A 20,522-nucleotide genomic window follows, 5' to 3' on the forward strand; every position below is an offset into this window, starting at 1 on the left:
CCATTGTTAACCATGAAACTTTCATAAGCAACTTACTTTACCTTAAAACCCACAATAAACTGACCAATTATCTTGTACTTTTGTAATCCGGTCATTGAAGGATATATATGATAATTTAAATAGCATTTACATGTGAAATGTGGGTTTATATGTATACTCCCCCATAGCAGCATTTTCCCTCTGCTGGGGAACTGGGCAGATCTGGTTCCCTGTACGGCTGAACATGCCTACACTGTGCTTTAGTACAGTGGACCAATAGATCCTGATCAACATGGCAGGCCCTGGTTTATTCCAGGTCCAGTGTAGTAAAGCACAGTGAAGGTATGTTTGACTGCTTCAGAAACCACTGTTATACTATAGTGTTCAAGCACAGTAACACCATGTTACGAGAGTCCTATGGTAGAGGTGACACTGGTGACATATATTTATGTTTCCTTCAAATATCGGCAGTGTTGTATTTATTAAGAATTAAATCACGTTATTCTCCCAATGACAAGACAATCTAAAGTGTTTTGTCCATTGCTTATTTCACAGATGTTAAGGTTATGAAAGGCATCTCCTCTGAATTTGCCTTCTAAGAATAAGGATTTATTTGATTGTTTGCTTATCCCTTTAGGGAAAATAACTATCATGCTTTGTAGCTTTGCTGGCTGTTAACACAAGTTAACACAAGACTCTGTACATTATAAGTTTTGATTTAGTATAGGTCTTTGAGGGCATGCATTTTATATATCTGAGTCCCCCAAATTATTCATTTCAGTTATTAGCAGATGCCCATAACAAGTATATCTTACAAATGTCATTAAAATATAAAGAAAAAGGACTTTATGAAGTTCCTACTTTTCTCAGTTCTCCACTTAAACTGATGTCTACCTTTTTTGGTTTCAATTTAATAATAAACTTACATTTCCTAAAAACAGGAAAGAATTTGTATTAATATGGACTAATGTTGAAATCATCGTATCAACCTGTTTGTGTTTTTAGAGAATGTAATGATTAAGGTTATGGGTATGATCATCAATAGATCATAGGACTTTAGCAGAATGTGGTTAATATGTAGAGAAATAATAATTAACCCATAGAAAACTTGTCATACACCACTATAAAGGCCTGTGAAAACAGAAATGGTAATTTTCTTGATTATTTATACTGCCCTACTGAGAAATCCTGTACAAAGCTGGTGATGGCACAGACTGGACAAGAGACCAACTCATCCAGCCCACAGGACCTGTTAATTGAGAGCTCTATCTGGAAAAACAAGAAACACAGTTGCAATAAAGGAGTATGAAAATTAAGTCTCTGACTTAAGAGACCGACCGACCCTCAGGAAATGGCAACAAGAAGATAAGTGGCTTTAGTTTTAAATTCCCATTTACTCTGCTGCAAATAACCAATATACATCATTTTACTGGAGCAATCTAGGTAAAGTACCTTTCTCAAGTGTAGAACAGAAGTGTCCACCACCTGGGATTGAACGCATGACACTCCGCTCCGGAGTCCAGAGCAATAACCATTTCTCCACCAGTGTTGGGGTCGTTACTCACAAAAAGTAATATATTACATTGTACTCTTTACTCATATAAAAAGTAATTAAATACTTTACTTATTACTCTGGGAACGTAATTAGTTACTTTACCTTTAGATTACTTTACACTACACCCCAAACGTTGTGTGACCTCTTTAAACATTAGCATCAAGGCCCACAACAAGTCGAACTACAAATAGTGCAGCAAAACAAGTGCTTCAGTTAATGGCATTAACAAAAATAAAACTTTTTCCAAAAGGCAGCTTTGGAGTTTGAAATAAAATATATAGGATTTTGAAATAAATAGGACAAACAAGTTGTCGCTAAGATGGAAACTTACAATGTGTAATGCAGTAACGAGAAAAAAATCAGTAACTGTAATATTATTACTCCTTTTGGAACCATACCACGTTACATTACTCTTTACTACAAAAAGTAATTACATTACTGTAATGCGTTACTTAGTAATGTGTTACCCCCAACACTGTTCTCCACATTGCTGCCCTAGAAGTTATAGCACTGTAACACCCATAAGGGGTTGGCTGAGTTATTACAGGTAAAGTATGACCATGTGTGTCTTGACCGGGTACTGCGCAGTGGGCATGGACTTTGCAGTCCTAAATTTGGTGGGCAGGTCTTTCCACCACTTAGGGAAGAGGGTGGAGAAGAAGTGGGCACTGGAGGGAGGGGAACCAAGAGGGGCAAATCTGCATCAATGACCAAAGTGAATTAATCACCTGGGGCTGATGGGGTACAATAACTGACCCCAGTAAGAGGGGTGAAGTGGGGGGGTGCTGATCGCTGGCTTTTTTCTTGGTTTCAGAGTATGTGAAAAAGCACTGGCATGAAGATGCCTTCTTTGGGTATCAGTATTTGAATGGTACCAACCCCACTCTGATCCGGAAATGTGCTGCCATCCCGACCAACTTTCCAGTCACCAGTGAAATGGTCTCCCCATTCCTTGACAAGAGCCTGGAAGTGGAATTGGAGGTCAGTGTTCTGGGCCTGGTTGTAAAAGGAATACAATTACAGTGGTGATTTACACAGGCCCAAGTTTCAAAGAAGAGTTCTCGTGTGTTACAGGCCATGCATATCAGCCCCCCATACCCAAACCACAAACAACCATCAAGTTCTCCCCGGTTTATGTCAGATGCTCTAGAACAGTGTTCTGCAATATATTTTTTCCATGGGCATGGCATGAATCTGGTGGTCCGGGGGGGGATGTTAGGTTAACTGCAGTCCGTGGAGGCTGATGAGGTGCGGTGCAGGCGGTGCAGTTAGGACCAATAAAGCACTTCAGCAAAAAAAAAGGAAGCGTCCCTGAATAGATATGTGCTTGTGAACACGCAGATGATCTTTGAAGCTGCAGACGCCAACAGCTGTATTTTTATATTGGTAACTGCAACCAAAAGTCTGTTATTTTGCTGGACTTGAGCACCTGTTCCTTAGACACCTCATTCTGAAACTCTATCTGCTTGATCTCTCACTACACTGCATGTTTGTGCGTGAGAGTGCCTGAAAACTATTTTTTGTTTAATTTTAGCAGTGCATTATTGGAATAAAACTTCAAGAATTAAAATCTTTAGGTGTTTTTCCCCTCAAGAAACTCTTGTGGACCACTGCTCTTGAACTATCCTCAAACAGTCGCTTTCAATTACGTTGTAATTATAGTTTTTTTTGGAAGAACTTAAAAAAGGTTAAAATTAATTTTCAAAATTATCATCTGATGAAGGCTCTGATTTTATTTATTTATTATTTTTTTGTCTGTTCTGTATTCTGCCACTTACCACCCACAAACTATCTTGACAGAACAGAACATTAGAAATCAGATTACTTTTTAGGATTGGGGGAAGATTAATCAGTGCAAGCAATAGCATGTAGTAACATTTTCATTAAATATACTGTAATGTGCAGTATCCATACACACACATATATGAAATAATATCGTTGTCAAACACATTGGTCCTCCCCCAGATGTCTCCACTTGTTCAAATGTACAGCATCTCTTTTCCAGCTCACACCACATTATTACAGTCCCTTGTCTTGCTTCTACTTCCCCTAGGCTGGAAATATCTTCTTAGTGGACTACAAACTACTAGATGGAATCAAAGGCAATGTGATTAGAAGCATTCAGCAGTATGTTTCTGCCCCTCTGTGTCTGCTGTACAAGACAGCAGATGGAGACCTGGTCCCTATTGCTATACAGGTACTGTATTATATTTTCTTTATTAAGAACAGAATAAAGGTTACAACCAGATATCGTGTCACATGCATTTGCAAAGGCTCTACAAATATTTTTAATTGTATTCACCACCATTTCATAAAGATGATCTGATCACTCCTTCACACTCTATTCAGATCAGAAAATCATTTTCTGGAGAGGTTGACTGGAATTAATGGGAGGAGCTGTGATTTGAAGGGCTTACCTTAACGAAAAGTTGTGAATTCATGTGAAATGTCAAAGGCATCTGAAGAACACAGTAAATGCATTTGATGTTCTGATAATGTTGTTTGAGGTTGTAGTTTAGTCTTATTTGGGTTTTAACAAATAAGACATTGGAATAATGTTCTACTTGACTGCTAATTATATGAATGTTCTCTGATGGTTGCACAGTAGCAGTGTTTGCACATTTCATTAGTTAATTTCAGCACATATCAATCACAATTTAATTTGACCCCACCCCAAGAACTTGACTGGACCCTATGTCACTCTATTAAAGCTGCCATTGGCCCCTGTGCCCATCACTCAAACAGGTCCCTTCCCACTTCCTGTTTGTATTAAAGGTGATGTCTGCATAGGAACTTCCTCTTTTGCCTGGAGCTAGGACTCCCGCGTGACCTTGCAACTCTTTGATAGTGCTTCCTTTCTAAGATAACCGGGGTTGCATACGCAACCTATTGTTATCTTTCAAGTCAGAAGTACTGCCCAACGGGGAGGGGTTACTGTATAACTAAACCATTGCAATGGAGGAGGCAGTGAGCTGATAATGGAACCTGTTTTGAGCCTTACCTGCTAGGGGGAGCCTCGTCAAAACAACAACTCCACTGTCCTGATTTCAGTGGGAAGGTCGTTACACCACTTAGGGGCCAGTTGATCTGGTCTGGAGGGGATGTATTTAGAGGTCAAGGTCTGAAAGTACCTCGGTGCAGTCTGGTTGAGACAGCGGTAGGTGAGGGTCAATGTCTTGAACTGAATGCGTGCCGGTATTGGGAGCCAGTGGAGGGAGCGGAGCAGTGGAGTAGCATGTGTGTATCGGGGCAGAGAGAATACCAGATGAGCCGCAGAGTTCTGGATGAGCTGGAGTGGGTGGGTAGTAGTTGTAGGGAGTTGCAGTAGTCGAGGCGGGAGAGAACCAGGGACTGGACAAGCAGCTGAGTCAAGTAGTTGGTGAGGAATGGTCAGATTCGGCGTATGTTGCTCAGGAAGAATCTGCAGTTGCATGTCAGTGTGGTGATGTGCTGGGTGTAGGAGAGCACAGGATCAAGGGTGACTACTAGGTTTTTAGCGGAAGAAGAGGGAAGAGCGTTATAGATTCCAGTGGGATTGAGATGGAGAGGTCAGCAGAAGGTGAGGAGGAGGGGGGAAAAGAGGGGAGATAAGATTTGGAGAGGTTGAGTTGAGGTGGTGCAAGTGCATCCAGGCGGAGATAGCAGATAAACAGGAAGAGATGCGAGAGGGAATGACAGGGTCAGAAGAGCGAAAGATAGAAAGATCTGGGCATCACCTGTGTAAAAATGGTAGGAGAAACCATGGGATGCGATGAGGGGGCCCAGGTAGCAAGTGTAGCAGGAGAACAGGAGGGGACCCAGGATGGCACCTTGGAGTAAGCCTGTGAGGAGAGGTTGGGGAGTAGATGAGGAACCTCGCCACTTGGTAGGTCTGCACTATAAGTGCAGCCAGCTAACTGAAAAATGCAAGGTTTGTGGTTCAATTACAAACACAGAACACTGAGAGCTCATGTTCTCGAGTCCAGCGAAGAGGCAAAAAAGGAAGTTCCTGTGCAGATGTCACCTTTTATACAAACAGGAAGTGGGAAGGGAACTGTTTGAGTGACAGGCACAGGGGCCAATGACAGCTCATGCTCAATCTGGTGACGAGTGACGTTTCAAACGGGTTCCTATGGAAGTGCGTAGAAACCCCTCCCCCTTGGGCAGTGCTTCCAATTTAAAAGATATCTATGTTTTAATTTAAAGTTTGAGCTGACAAAAGATATTGCAAGTTGTGTGTGCTGGCAGGCTCTGTTAGAACATGGGTGAAGTACGAGTGCAGTGGTGGGTTTACATGAAAATGTAATGTCTTTTTCAGCTTTGTCAGCTCTTAGTTTCACTAAAAAAATAAATCACTGGAAAGACTATTAAAAATAAATTTGTATATGCAATGACAAGAATGATTGTAGACACGGGTGACAAATTTAAGGAAAAAACCTGATTAAATGAGTGTAGGAACATTACGAATCCAGATGCCTCCAAACAGGTGTACTGCATGATACAATTAAGCAATTAACATCCTATCAAGTTCTGTGGCATGTATAAAAATGCTGAGCAGGCCCAGTTGACCTCGATTTTGGATCAAGATGGCAGTGCATAAATCCCTCATTACAAAGACAAATTAACATTTGAGAGTTCAGTGGTGCAAAAACCATTGTAGGCACTGGTCTACAGAAATGTGGAAAAAAGTGAAAAGTTCAGATGAGTCACCATATTCTCGAGTGCACGACTGCATGTGTGGGACACCAAGAGAACAGTACAGGCCTGACTGCCTGACCCCTACAGTGAGGGGGTCCGGAGGCTCTGTTATGCTGTGGGGGTCATTTTCCTGGCATGGTTTGGGTCCACTTGTCCCCTTAGAGGGAAGGGTCACTGCAAATCATTACAAAGTTATTCTGAGTGATCACCTTTATCCTATGGTGAAACATTCCTATCCTGATGGGAGTGGTCTCAAAACACCAAATGAGGGAATATATTTTGGAAGATATATTAATATATAATATATTAATGCATTTACATAAATACAGCTGTTTTCCAAAACATTGTGGATGTTGCAGTCATTGCTTGTGTGGACTATGAGAGTTGCAGTCCATATCCTATACTGCTGGATGATGGATTTTTTTTTTTTTAACTAAGTTACAGTCAGCACACAAACTACCCAGGGTTGCAATTCAGTGGAGCATGCGTTTCCACAATGAAAACCATTCAAAAAATGTGTTCTGAATTGCAAACTGCATAGCTAGGCTGCCCCAGATATATATATAGATTACTGGCATGTGTCCAAGTTCACAGCTCTGCCAATTACCACACACACAAAACAGTCAAATGTGGTATTACAGTTTTACTCCAACTGTTGTTAAATGTTTATCCTTTAGCAATAAATATTTTTAGATACATTTGAGAACACTTAAATAAATGTAAAACACTAAAGAAGGCTGTATAGTGTCTAATCATAAACTAATTCGGGGGGGAGGTGGGCTTGTCCTGTGTGGGGCACTAAGCAATTGTTTAGTTTGCTTTTGCCCAGTGCCAGCTCTGGATGGACATTTCTGATAGTGATTCTTTACTTTTTACAGTTGAAACAGAAGCCTGGCTCAGAGAACCCAATATTCCTGCCCAGTGACTCTGTGGACAACTGGCTCTTGGCAAAAGTGCTGGTGCGCAGTGCGGATTTCAACTATTACGAGTTGGTTACTCACCTCCTGCGCACTCACTTGATTGCTGAAGTGTTCTGTCTGGCCACCATGAGACAACTGCCCTCAGTGCACCCTCTGTTTAAGGTACAGTGTCTGTAGTCACCACCATACTCTTAAAATACTGTTTACTAAGTTTTATACATTTTCAAGATAAAAACAAAACAGTCTGATGCATTTAAAGGAATAAGAACAGTCAATGCATTAGACAAAGTAAAGGAAAACAAAACCACCAAACAATCAAAACAAGACTAAAACAAGTACATTTTAAAACAAATAGTTAATGTTATGTTAAGTTAAAACCTTAATTTTGGATCAGATCAATAGGTGATTGGTTCTTGAGTTTGTGAGATTGGATTTCAGTTTCAGCCCCCAGTGTCCTATTGGAGGGGGGCTTGATTTATGACTGATGTCAATCCATGCCATCTTTTGGAAATGCCGGTTGGCCCGGGTTCGTAGCTCTGTGTCGGGATTTCGACTCTCGTCCATTTCAAAGAGTTTTTATTAACTACAGGCCCCCTTCCCCAGACATTTCACAGCAGGATTCCAAACTATTTGGCCTATTCTCGGTGCCATCCTCCCAGACTGTCACTTTGATGTAAACCAGTCCCACGCTTTAAGGAAATCTGATAACTTTGGGGGGAGAGGTCTTCCTTAGATCAGTGCTTCAGCTGAGCTAAAATGCTCTTATCAAAATACACCCATCATAATGCTACATCTTAAAGGCTTCCTCCTTGCCCCTCTGTTGGATCTCCAGATTGACATGATCTTAAATGAGGTTCATGCCCCTTTGTGCGATAGTCTTTGGCTCCTGTTTATTGAACAAACAGATGCTCCATCCCTCCCACGGCCTGTTTGACTGTGCAGACGACATGCCACCAGCACCTCAGTGTAGATGTTGACATTCATCTGAAGGGGTCCATATAGGATCTGCTGGGTGGTTGTCAGCGCAGGAACGACGACCCTGTGGAGGAACAGAGAAAATGGGAGACAGACCCTGCACACAAAGGGGCACTTTTTAACAATGTGAGCCTCCGTCTCCTTTCACAAGCAACCCTTGTAGGGGCAGGTGTCAACCAGTGCTAAGCCCCTTTTATACATTAACACTTGAGTGGGGAGACACCGACATCCAGCCATCTTTCTGCATATTCGTGAGGCAAAAGTGCATAGCGTTAGCCCAGATATTTCTGCAGGTTTCTGGAGGAAAATCTTCTTCCAGTTCCAGTGGAGGATCCCACGATTGCAGCCTGGTGTTATCCATGGCGCAGAGGCTGAATGGGCTCAGTCTGCTGGCAAAGTAAAAGCAGTTAATAAAACTCACTTTCCTGCCAGCAGCCTGGATGTTCTTAACCACGTATGCTAGCCCCTGCGCCTTAATTCCTTAATCTGAGGAATTTTTGCAGGTGACCTCCCATCTCAAATATTTGCTTCTGGCAATGTTGTGAGCAGCAGGGGTGCTGTGATTGGTGGGAGACAGGCACGGGTGGTAAGGAGATATATAGGGGTGTCCCAGTTCCTGTGGGGTTGTGGGATCCCGTGGGGTAGTCTGCAGCAAGACAAAGCTGAGTGTTGTACCTGTGAAAGCTGTTTGAGAGTAAACCTGATCCATTAACCTCAACTGTCTCTATTATTTATAAAACACTACAAATTCAATGTATTAATCTTTTTAGTTACTTAAAATTTCCTTTTATATTTTACAAGTTTTTGTTTTTGTTTGTATGCAGTTATATACATTTAATTTGTAATGTTAGATAATACCCCTGGAGTCTACACATTTACATTTATGTTGTTCTGTACTCACATTGTCATGTCTTCGGCTCACACTTCCCCCTTTCACCTCCAGAGGTCACTATCTCCTGAATTCTAGCACTATCTCTAACATTGCATTCCTATACCATGTGCATTTAGTTTGATTGACCCTCTTCTCCCATTCGTCTAAACACACCTGTCCTCAGTTGCCTCATCTCATCAGCCCCGAGTACTTCAACCCCTTTCTTCCATGCACTCCTTATAAAATTGTTTGCCTTTCAGCAGCATTACTGAGCGTTTCTTACCATGTTTTTCTTGCATGTCTGACCTTTGCTTCTTCCCTCTTTTATTGTATCTTGGATTTCCCCAGGTATTCGTGTTTGCTAATTCTCTGATTCCTTGCCTGAACTGTTGACCACGACTTTTGGATTTCCCCTATTACCTTAGTGATGGACAGAACGAGGCTTTCCAAAACACTGAAACAATTGAAACATTTGAGTCAAGGCTTTATGAAATGCTTGAAACATTTACAGTGACATCTGCTGGTAGCCACAGTCATAGCAGCTATTGATAATCTTGGAAGTCTGTTCTTCTATTTTGAGTAGATTTCTGTCGCCCAGCAGCAACACGGTGGTCCTGTTATTAGGTTGACTGTGACATAATATGAAATCCAGGTTTTTGCTTATCAATATATTGCCAAAACTGTGGTTCATTGAATGATTTAAGATCTGTGTGAGACAACAAATAGAATGTAGAAATGGACATGTATGGACAATCTCATTTAGCATTTTGATCAAACTTGAGTTAAACTGAGCCCCCGGCCTGTTGATTAAAATTGTCTGTTCCCTTATTGTCTCACTAGCTCCTGATTCCTCACACACGCTACACATTGCACATCAATATCTTAGCCCGGAAACTCCTCATCAACGATGGAGGCCTTTTTGACAGGGTGAGCTGACAAGGGTACATGGGCACAGCTATGATGATAGAAGGTTATTTAAAAATCTCAAAATAAGATTGTCAATAAATGTGTTCTTGTGTATTCCTATTCTTAGAGGGCTCTATGTGTTTCTGTGTGTATGCTCTGTGTGTGTGTATGTGTCCTGTCTATGTTTGCTTTGTGTGTTTGTACTATGTGTGCTGAAATCAATTCACAATCGCACTTGTTGCCCAAGTGAATATCTCGCATATCTCTTGCAATACAGGCCTTTAACACTGGTGGTCAGGCCAAGCAACTTGTGATGCAGAGGGGCTTCGATTCCCTGACCTACAGTGCCCTCTGTGTCCCTGACAACATCAAAGACCGTGGCGTGGAGGATGTGCCCAACTACTACTACAGAGACGACGCCCGAGAGCTGTGGGCAATCATCAACAAGTAAGAATCAAACCCAGGGGCATTATGGGTACCAGTGGTGTGCCCTGGATGCATGACTTGTTAATTGTCACGGCACGCCTCTGCTGGAAGTTGGCATGTTTAAGCGACTGTAATTGTCAAATCCATTTAAATTCTGCTAAACAACAGGAATATACTTTTTGAACAATTGCCATAATTTGGCAAATATTTTTTTTAAACTGAGGAATATTATACTCAGTGTAGCCTGTAAAACCTCTCCATTGTCAATACAGATACATGTAATTAATATGAATCAGAATTAGTATGGCATGATACACATTAGAACTTAATGGAATTTGTTTAAATACAAAAAACAATCTCAATTCAGTAAGGTCCCCTTAAAGCTTTGAAATTGAAACTTAACAATTGGATGTAGCTGGAATTGTCAGAATTGACCTGCAGAAGGAACTGAATTGAAGAAAGTCACTTACAGAGGGAATTGAACTGGAGTTGATTTGGTGGAATTGTCCCCACCCCTGGACTTGCAATTCTAACTCAATTGAAGGAACTGATGTAGAGAGTGAATTATAACACAGGGGTGTAGTAAGAGATGTTCAATATATAAGGAAGAAATGGCTCCCCCTCCTGGACCTACCACACCACAGCAAGCCCTGGCTGACCTGGACTCTTTCACACACCTGTCAGCTCAGGCAGGGGACGCACACCTGCGGGCAATGAAAGAGACCGCCCTGTGAAGCAGTACATCTGCTACTGTATTGCAAAGTACCTGAAGTGAAAGATATGCATGAGATAGTGAGAAAGGAAGTGGCTGCTGATTGTTGACTATCTGGCTTTTGAACTTGATGGTTTTGTCTACCTACTGGACACAGTTCTGGACTGGACAACAACCACAAGATTGCCCTGATACTGCACCTGAGCATTGTATTCGAGCAGTGGCCTGAGCATAGCAATGGATCCACGGGTCATGTTGGCTTGTACCGTGACCTGGGCTTGGCTTTCTTTTACATTTTTAGTTTTATTAAGGACTTGAGTTACATGTGCAACAGTGACTTTGATGAACCTGCTCGTCCCATGCCCTTCTCTGTGTTACTATATATATATATATATATATATATATATTTTTTTTTTTTTTTCCCATCTTAAATAATGGTGGAATATTTCTATACCGTTCTGTAAATATTTTTTTTTACAATGTTCAAACATAGTGCTTTGGTCTTTTCCTTGTATGCCACTTAGGTTTGTGGTGAAGCTGGTCAGTTATTACTATAAGAGTGACACAGACATCAAGAACGATTCTGAGCTACAAGATTGGCTAAAGGACATCTTTCAAGCTCTTCTGAGTCACAAATCATTAGGTAAGTAAGAACAATTATGTGTAAAAAGTGTACTATGTTTGTAACATAGTTACTGTACAAATAATAGCTGAGTATGAGGTTCCTTTCTTATGAAAATTTGAGGTCAGATTACATCAAAACTTTTACACATCCATGAACAGCACACTACAGTCCTGACCATGGTAGCAGTTATATCAGTTGAAGAAAGATCAGACAATTAATAAATCCATCACTGAGCACAGCTTTGTAGTTTTTCTATCAACTGGATAAAGTTTAATCAAAAAAGACAGAATGAATCAGAAGCCTTAATTTTTCCATAAAAAATGACAAAAAATCTGCCTATTTCCCTGTATGTAACTTCTAGTAAATATATATTTTTAGAGGATACTTTGACTTTAGTTGCCCATCCGTGCATTATAGCATTTTCAGAGACTTATTTATTTAGTTAATTGCAACTAAATTAATCTTGTTGTGGGCCATACCCCTCCCAGGTTTCCCAGAGTCGTTCAACAGCATTGAAGAGCTGACCAAGTTTCTGACCATGGTCATTTTCACCTGCTCTGCACAGCACAACGCTGTCAATGCTGGACAGGTACGATCGCAGTCAAATGACATACTGTCTGATATACTGACTGACTGAGACACTAATAATCTAACTAACTCATACACTGGCACACTGATACACCGATTAAATTACTTATACACTGACTAACTGACTTGTAAACATACTGACTAATACACTGATTGACTGAAACACCAACTGACACGCCAATAGTGCAAGCCCTTTCAGTTTAGTTTCCCTTACTGTTCATCTGAGGTACATTTTGAGGCATTTCATTGAAGAAGATGACCTTTCCCCAATAGAGTTTGCTATTGGTAATTCCAGATACTGTACATGTCAAGGCAAATGTCCACATTGAGAGATACTTTTGCACCGCCACCCTCTGTATGTGATTTTTCTTTTTGCTGCACTGGAAAGCATTGCTAACAGTCTAGCAAGAAGAAGCTAACTGCTAACACACATAACAAGAAGCAGTACGAGTTGAAATCTACCAGAAATACTTTTTCACATAATGTGCTTATGTTGTGTAGTCTCTCAGGTACATTGAAATACACTGAAATAATGTTTTTTTAAATCCAAAATAAATTAATATTTGATATAATTCATTTAATTATTTAGTAACATTTTTTAACCCCTCTGCCTAGTTTGCCTATGCCGAGATCCTGCCCTGGGTATATGTAGATATCTATAGCAGCCTTGTCTCAAATGAGCCACTGCCCAGTTCTGTCCAGCAGGGGTCTCTGCTCCAACACTTCTGCTCTCTATCCACAGCATGAATATACTGCCTGCTTGCCCAACGCCTCGCCCACCTTGCATCGCCCTCTCCCCTCCTCCAAGACCAGCCACGTGGATTACAGAGACTGGATCGCTAATGCCCAAAGTGCTGTCATTTCCAGAGCTACCACTTGGGTCCTCAGCCACCCCTCTCACGATCCCGTAAGTGTCCATGTATCAATAATGGTGCTGTTCTCTATTCTCTGGGTTTAGAGGGCAGTACCCTTCCTAATTTAAAGATTGTGTTCAGCCCTTATCATCAAGGGGAGCCAAAGACATTATTCTTTGAACACTGTTCCTTTATTTAACATGTGTCCCTGCATGTGAAGCCTTAAAAAATAACATGTAATGATAGAAGTCACAACTTTAACAATCTTTTCTAAAAAGTGTTGAAATGTTGCTGGAAAAAGGTAATCTAAAAGGCAGACATAAAGGAAATGATCAACAACAGATGTTAAACTTTACTTGTTGTTTGACCCATTGCTTCAGTAACACAATGCATAGCACTGACAATGATTTATATACAGCATTAGTGTTACACTATAGGAAAATGGCTTAAGTGAACAATGAAACTGAAGATTGAAGCAAAATATTATAAGCAGAATACAAATATTACAGTCGTGGCAAGCAGTGAAATTCATGATTTCTGTGAAATGTGTAAAATTGTGAATTTGTCTGGGGCCCTACTTATAATCCACTCTCTGTCTCAGGTTTTATTGGGCCAGTATCCTGAGGAACGCTTCACAGAGGAAATCCCCAAGAAGCTAATTAAGGAGTTCCAGTCGGAGCTGCAGAAGTGTGAGGGGCAAATGAAAAAACGCAATGAAAAACTGTCCCTGCCATACACCTACCTGCTGCCAAGCACCTTAGAAAACAGCGTGTCCATATGAATCGCTGCTCAGCATTGTGGGTGCAACACACTTTACATGCAGTGTTGCCAGATGATGTAAAAAAAATAAAGAATATGTACCAAGTCAAAAAAAAAACTAAACCCTCACTGGTGGGTGGAACTTGAATCTGGGTCGATCCGGGAGGGGGAAAGTAGGGGGTGTCGTTGTGTGTTGCTTACTGAAAACCTGGGGTGGGGTTGTTGCTTTTTGTCAGAGTATGGTTGTTGGTTGATCTTTATCTCTCCAGTACTAGTGGGAAAATAACCTTTAGTTGACCCTAAAAAATAAAGAATAAATACCATAATCAGCTTAAAAAAACTGTAAATCTAAAGAGAATGTCCTATAGTGGTACTATAAAAAACTATAGGAAATCTGATAGAATGTCCAATAGTAAATTGGGCACAAGTCCTATAGAATATCCTATATCCTAAAGGGTCCTGAAGCATTCTCCTTTAAGTTGTACAGTAGGATAATCTATAAGACTGACCTTAACAATGTCCTATAGGATCAACTAGGACTGTTCCAGAATCCTCTACTGAATTGTCCTTGAGTGTCCACCACACTTACAAGAAGTTTAATTTAACAAACAGGCATTCATAGCATTTCACATTGGTACATACATTGATATATAACATTGTTGCAAATAGAGTGTGTGCAGACTTTTGATGACAAACTTTGAGAACAGATTAGAAACCACTAAAAACATGAGTGTCTTTTTTTTTTTTTTTTTGACACATAATATAAACTCTTCAATATTCTAGGAGCTCATTCAGTACAGTATACTGTATGCCTGTGGAGGAAATGTGCAAGGGCCACTACAGTGTCAGGCTTGCAGAATGATTGCCTTCCTGGATGAACTGGCTTCATTTATGAATGTTGTCAGCAGGTTGAAATCCTAGAGATCAAGGTTCATGATCTTGAGGCTCAGCTTGTCGATCTGCACTGTATTAGGGATATAGAAGAATTGGTCAATCAGCCCATGAGAGAGATGGTGTGCACACCAAAACCTAGGAGAGTTGAGACCTTAGAGCAGGACAGTGTAGAGAACTGCTGGGTTACAGTAGGTCGTAACCGCAGAAAAGGGTGTGCACAACCCCTAGAGACACCCCAAGAGCTTGAATTGCCCAATAGGTTCCAACTGCTGGACACCAAGTTGGACAGTGACAGCTCAGAGGGTGATGGGGAGGCAGTTGAGCACCAGAGCACCATGGTACCCACTCCATCCCAGAAGAAGGAGGTAGTTATAGTAGGAGACTCAATTCTTAGAGGTGTAGATCACACAGTGTGTTCTAGTGACAAGGAGACCCTCATGGTATCTTGCCTGCCTGGTGCTCAGGTTGCAGATCTCCCTAAACTAGTAGACGGGCTACTGGCCAAAGCCGGGGGGAATTCACTGGTCATGGTCCACATTGGAACCAATGACATAGCAAAAGGTAGGACAGAGGTTCTGCAAGACAAATGTAAAGAGTTAGGAACAAAACTAAAGAGCAGAACCTCCACGGTAGTTTTCTCTTAAATACGTCCGGTACCATATGCCAGGCCAGGAAGACAGGCAGAGATTAGAAAGTTTAACACGTGGTTGAAAGCTTGGTGTAGGGAAGAGGGGTTTAGGTTTATGGAGCATTGGTCTTTCTTCTGGGATAGATGGGACCTGTACAAACCGGACGGTCTACATCTAAACAGAATGGGGGCTAATGCATTGGGAGAGCGTATGTGCAGTGAAATTGAGAATCATTTAAACTAGGAACCAGGGGGGCAGGGAGCTCTGACAATGGGAGATGTTCCTCTAAGGAAAGAAAATCAAGGGAAACTGCTAGTAGGAAAGTCCTGAAATGTTTGTACCTCAATGCCAGGAGTATAAGGAACAAGATGTTAGACTTGGAAGCCACAGTGCTAGCATGTGACTATGATGTTGTAGGAATGACAGAAACATGGCTTACAGAAAATGATGGGGATGAATACAAGTTGGAAGGATACACACAGTTTAGGAGAGACAGGCAAAATTGAAGAGGGGGTGGGGTAGCATTATATGTCAAAAATGACATTGAGGCAGAAGAACTTGTATTAGATCCCAGTAACGGAACAGAATCTTTGTGGGTGAAACTTTTGAACAAGAGATCTGGAGGATTAGTGGTAGGAGTGTGTTACAGACCGCCAAACTCAGATATTCAGAAAGATGCTGCATTGTACAGTGTAATCAGGACTGCATGTAGCAAGGATGTGGCTGTTATAATGGGGGATTTCAAATTCCCAAACTTAGACTGGGAAAGCCCAGTGGGGACTACAGAAGCAGAAATAGAAATGGTTGAGATGGTAAATGACTGCTTTTTAACTCAATTTGTCAGGGAACCAACCAGAGAGAGTGCATGTATTGACTTAATCTTTTCAAATGACCAAGATATAGTCAGGGGGACACTAGTTAGAGAACCAATGGGAAACTGTGATCACAACATGCTTAGCTTTGAGGCACTCTTTCAAAAAACAAGGTCCAAGTCTAAAACAATGGTCTACAATTTTAGAAAAGCAAACCTTGAAGGTATGAGATGGCACTTAGAAGAGGTAGACTGGAGCACATTGGATACAGAGTCAGTTGAAAATGGATGGGTATATTTTAAGAATATACTACTTGAGGCTCAGGAGAAATTTGTACCAAAACTTAGCAAATTGAGGACCAAAAAACAGTGGCCAAAATGGTTTAATAGAGGTATGCAAAAAAATATCAAGAGAAAGAAAATGTTGTATAACGCATACAAAAGGGATGGTGACGAAACAAAATACGTAGAATATGTTGAGCTGCAAAGAGATCTTAAGAAAGGGATCAGGAAAGCAAATAGGGAAATAGAAAGAAACATGGCTATTGGAGCTAAAACCAATGCAAAGAGCTTTTTTCAATACTACAACAGCAAGAGGTCAATAAAGGAGGAAGTGAAACAGATAAAGGGCAAAAATTGAAGTATCTTGGAAAACGGACAAGATGTGGCAAATGTTCTAAATGAGTATTTCACAGAGGTTTTTACAAAAGAAAAAACAGATGACATGCCACAGGTTGACAATCAGTCCAGTCAAACCCTAAGAGAGATCAGGATAAATGAGGAGGAGGTACTAAAGGGACTAGCAGAATTAAAAACAAACAAATCACCTGGGCCAGATGGGATATTTACAACAGTACTTAATGAAATGAGGGAAATTATTTAAAGGCCGCAAACTAAAATATTCCAAATGACACATAGAACAGGAGATGTGCCAACTGACTGGAAGACAGCAAATGTCATACCAATCCACAAGAAAGGGGACAAAACTGAGGCAGGAAATTACAAACCAATCAGTCTCACCTGCATCACTTATAAAATGTTGGAAAAAATGATTAGACAGAAAATAGAGGAGCATATTAATGAAAACCATATACTTGGAGATAGTCAACATGGGTTTAGACGAGGCAGATCATGTCTTACTAATTTATTAGAATTTTTTGAACATGCAACCGCAGCTGTAGATCACGTGAAAGCATATGATATGATATACTTAGATTTCCAAAAAGCTTTTCATAAGTTTCCACACCAAAGACTGATCCTCAAATTGGAAGCTGTAGGCATACAGGGTAATGTAAGTAGATGGATTATGAACTGGTTGATGTCTAGGAAACAGAGGGTGTCGATTAGAGGAGTCGCTTCTAACTGGAGTGAGGTTGTTAGTGGAGTTCCACAGGGATCAGTACTAGGGCCTTTGCTTTTTCTAATCTATATTAATGATCTGGACTCTGGGATAGTTAGCAAACTTGTCAGATTTGCAGATGATACTAAAATAGGTGGCTCAGCAGATACAATCTCGGCAGCACAGGCTATTTAGAGCAACTTAGATAATATTCAGTTGTGGGCTGACACCTAGCAGATGAAATTCAATGTGGACAAGTGAAAGGTATTACATGCAGGTAACAAAAATGTCCACTATAATTACACTATGGGAGGTACAGATCTAGATCTAGATCTAGAAGTAACGCATGAGAAAGACCTAGGAGTCTATGTGGACTCCTCACTTTCTCCATCCAAGCAATGTGTGGAAGCAATAAAAAAGGCAAACAGTATGTTAGGGTATATTGTCAAAAGTGTAGAATTGAGAACAAGGGCAGTGATGTTCAGACTGTACAATGCACTAGTTAGAGCTCATCTGGATACTGTGGACAGTTCTGGGCTCCAGACTTCAAGAAAGATATCGCTGCTCTAGAGGCAGTTCAGAGGAGAGCAACCAGACTTATTCCAGGTCTGAAGGGAATGTCCTACTGAGAGACTGAGGGAACTGAACCTTTTCACCCTGGAACAGAGGAGACTACGTGGGGACTTGATCCAAGTCTTCAAAATCATGAAAGGCATCGACCACATCAAACCAGAGGAGTTTTTCCAGATCAGCGAATGGCCTCCTCTCGTTTGTAAACTTTCTTATGTTCTTATGTTCTTAAGTGTGTATTCTGCATGTATGCATGGTTGATAAAGATTTTAAAGCACATCTAAAAATTGAGGAAATGTTACAATAGTTTAACACTTTAGTTTATTGGTTGAACATGACAAATGCTTAATACACTAATATATTATTAATACCTACTACTATATTTACAATTATCTGTGTTTGATTTACATTTGTTTTTAACACACAAGTCACTAGCAAAGGTCAATTAGCCCATTTGATTGTTGTATTTGTTATAAATAAATGTGTTCTTAAATGTATGAGGGATACTTTCATGGTGTGCTGTCTTCAGTTTTCTTGACAACAGTTTAGTACTGTTATTTAGCATTGCTGTAATTGCTTTGTGTACATCTTTTACAGTGCTTCACAGCCCAACTATCCCCAAGTGTACCAACTGATGTCGCTCCTGCCACAATGTCTTCAGTCTCTCTATTACTTATCCCCCTTTGTGTCAAATGCCATTTGCTAAATCTTGTAAGATACTCGTCCCAGACCTGTGTTTTGCTTTCTAGTTATCGGCCCTTGCTTTGACTGTTTTGACCATTGCTTCTTGGATCTTCTGCTCTATCTTGTTTGCCTAATAAGGACGATTTGTACTTCTGCGTAGGTACTCTGTGTAGCGCCGCAGAGCAGGGGTTTGTGGGTAAGAGGCCCGCAGACGCGCCGACGCCACTCCTCCGAGATTAAACGTGCGTCTCTGCGTCTCTGCGTCCTGCGCGTCAGGCAGCACTGATTGGCTGAGCAGGACATTGTGAGACCCGCGGCCGACTGGTGTGCGATGTCTTTGTAGGCGCTGTATGTCAGAGAAACGATGTGGTGACATACGAAAGTATTTAAAATGCATCTCCTCATTCACAAAATGCATTTGTGCACATAATTCGTATTTTATCCCTCGAAGTACACATTTCGTTAATATAATTCACATTTTATCCCACAAAATGCCCACATATTTCGTGCTTGGCAATTTTGGACGAAAGGTAAAATGTACTTTGCTTTCCGTGGACGGAATGAACAATTAGCATTCATGATCAGACAGTGACTGATCGGCTTTGATCCAGAGACCCGGGTTTACAACATGATCAGGACTGAATTCCAAAGAAAGTTAGAAACTTGCTAAGCCTATCTGACGTTAGTTTTATCAGGTGAAAATCTAATACAATAAATAATGATAATAATGAATATATTATGTGTAGAAAATCGCGTGTTTCACCAATCAAAAAGATTACAAATCTTTCATAATTACTAATTTGATTACAAAGCCCATATTGTCGGCTATATTTTTTATATTCAGTAGGCTATAGCCTATCACATAAACTGCGTGTCTGGCGGTTGGAGAAGAAGGTATTTGTAGATCATTAATTTTGAGGAGTTTAACAGTTGAAACGCCATATATGTATTTCATTCAAATATTTAGTAACATCAGAACGGATATGCAGGATAAATTCACATACGCAGAGATGTGTGTATGTATGTTTTAGTGTTAAGTCTCTAGCCAACTATAGCAAGACAATAGAGATCTGCACATTGAGGATGCTATTTGTATTTGTGTGTGTGTGCGTGTAGCTTCTGTAACATGTAGTTAACAGTATGTGTTAATTTACATCCATACAATCGGAGGTGCACCATAGAAAACGGGTTTCGTTTTCCGTAGATTGCGATGTGTAATACGACACTGCCCCCTATGGACGCGTCAACCTTACGTGCAAGTATATTGGCAGACAGCTGTGCGACCGTCCGATGCCGTCCGATGCCGCAGTTACAATGTACGCAGAGACGCAGACGCAGACGCAGAAGTGTAAATCAACCTTAATCACCTGACCTCCTTCCTGGTTCACTGACACGACCTTTTGCCTGACCTCCACAGTTCCTATTGACAGCCCAAGATCCTGTACTCTTTATGACTGTCTTTGTCACACAGTCACACAGACAATTCATATAAAAAGATTACCGGATTTTTAAACTTTAAATAAATATCTATATTTTATATATCGTGTTTTATTAAACAAATCTCAAAACACTTACATTTAACAGATAAAATAGCAGTACAAATTCAGACGAAAAAAAAATGACTGTAGGTTTTTAGCAAAGATTTAAACAGTCAGGGATTCTGAATCTCTAATACCATAAGGCAGGATGAATGAGTCAACAACACATGTAAACTCAATGGTAAAAGAGGTGCCATTTCTGGCTAACAA

The 20,522-nt window shown here is 40.7% G+C and overlaps 1 protein-coding gene across 1 annotated transcript; it reads left to right on the forward strand.

Annotated features, from left to right (window-relative positions):
* Nucleotides 1–2,344: 2,344 nt before the first annotated feature.
* LOC136764015 (polyunsaturated fatty acid lipoxygenase ALOX8-like) lies at nucleotides 2,345–13,934 on the forward strand (the record flags this gene model as incomplete). Its single annotated transcript, XM_066717845.1, has 9 exons — nucleotides 2,345–2,521; nucleotides 3,588–3,731; nucleotides 7,090–7,293; nucleotides 9,818–9,904; nucleotides 10,161–10,330; nucleotides 11,546–11,664; nucleotides 12,135–12,235; nucleotides 12,977–13,141; nucleotides 13,690–13,934. Coding segments are annotated over 9 exons (1,347 nt in total), but the record flags the coding sequence as incomplete, so codon positions are not given.
* Between the last annotated feature and the right edge of the window lie 6,588 nt (nucleotides 13,935–20,522).

The sequence above is a fragment of the Amia ocellicauda genome, chromosome 12, assembly GCF_036373705.1.
Source record: "Amia ocellicauda isolate fAmiCal2 chromosome 12, fAmiCal2.hap1, whole genome shotgun sequence".
In the NCBI taxonomy this organism is placed as follows: domain Eukaryota; kingdom Metazoa; phylum Chordata; class Actinopteri; order Amiiformes; family Amiidae; genus Amia; species Amia ocellicauda.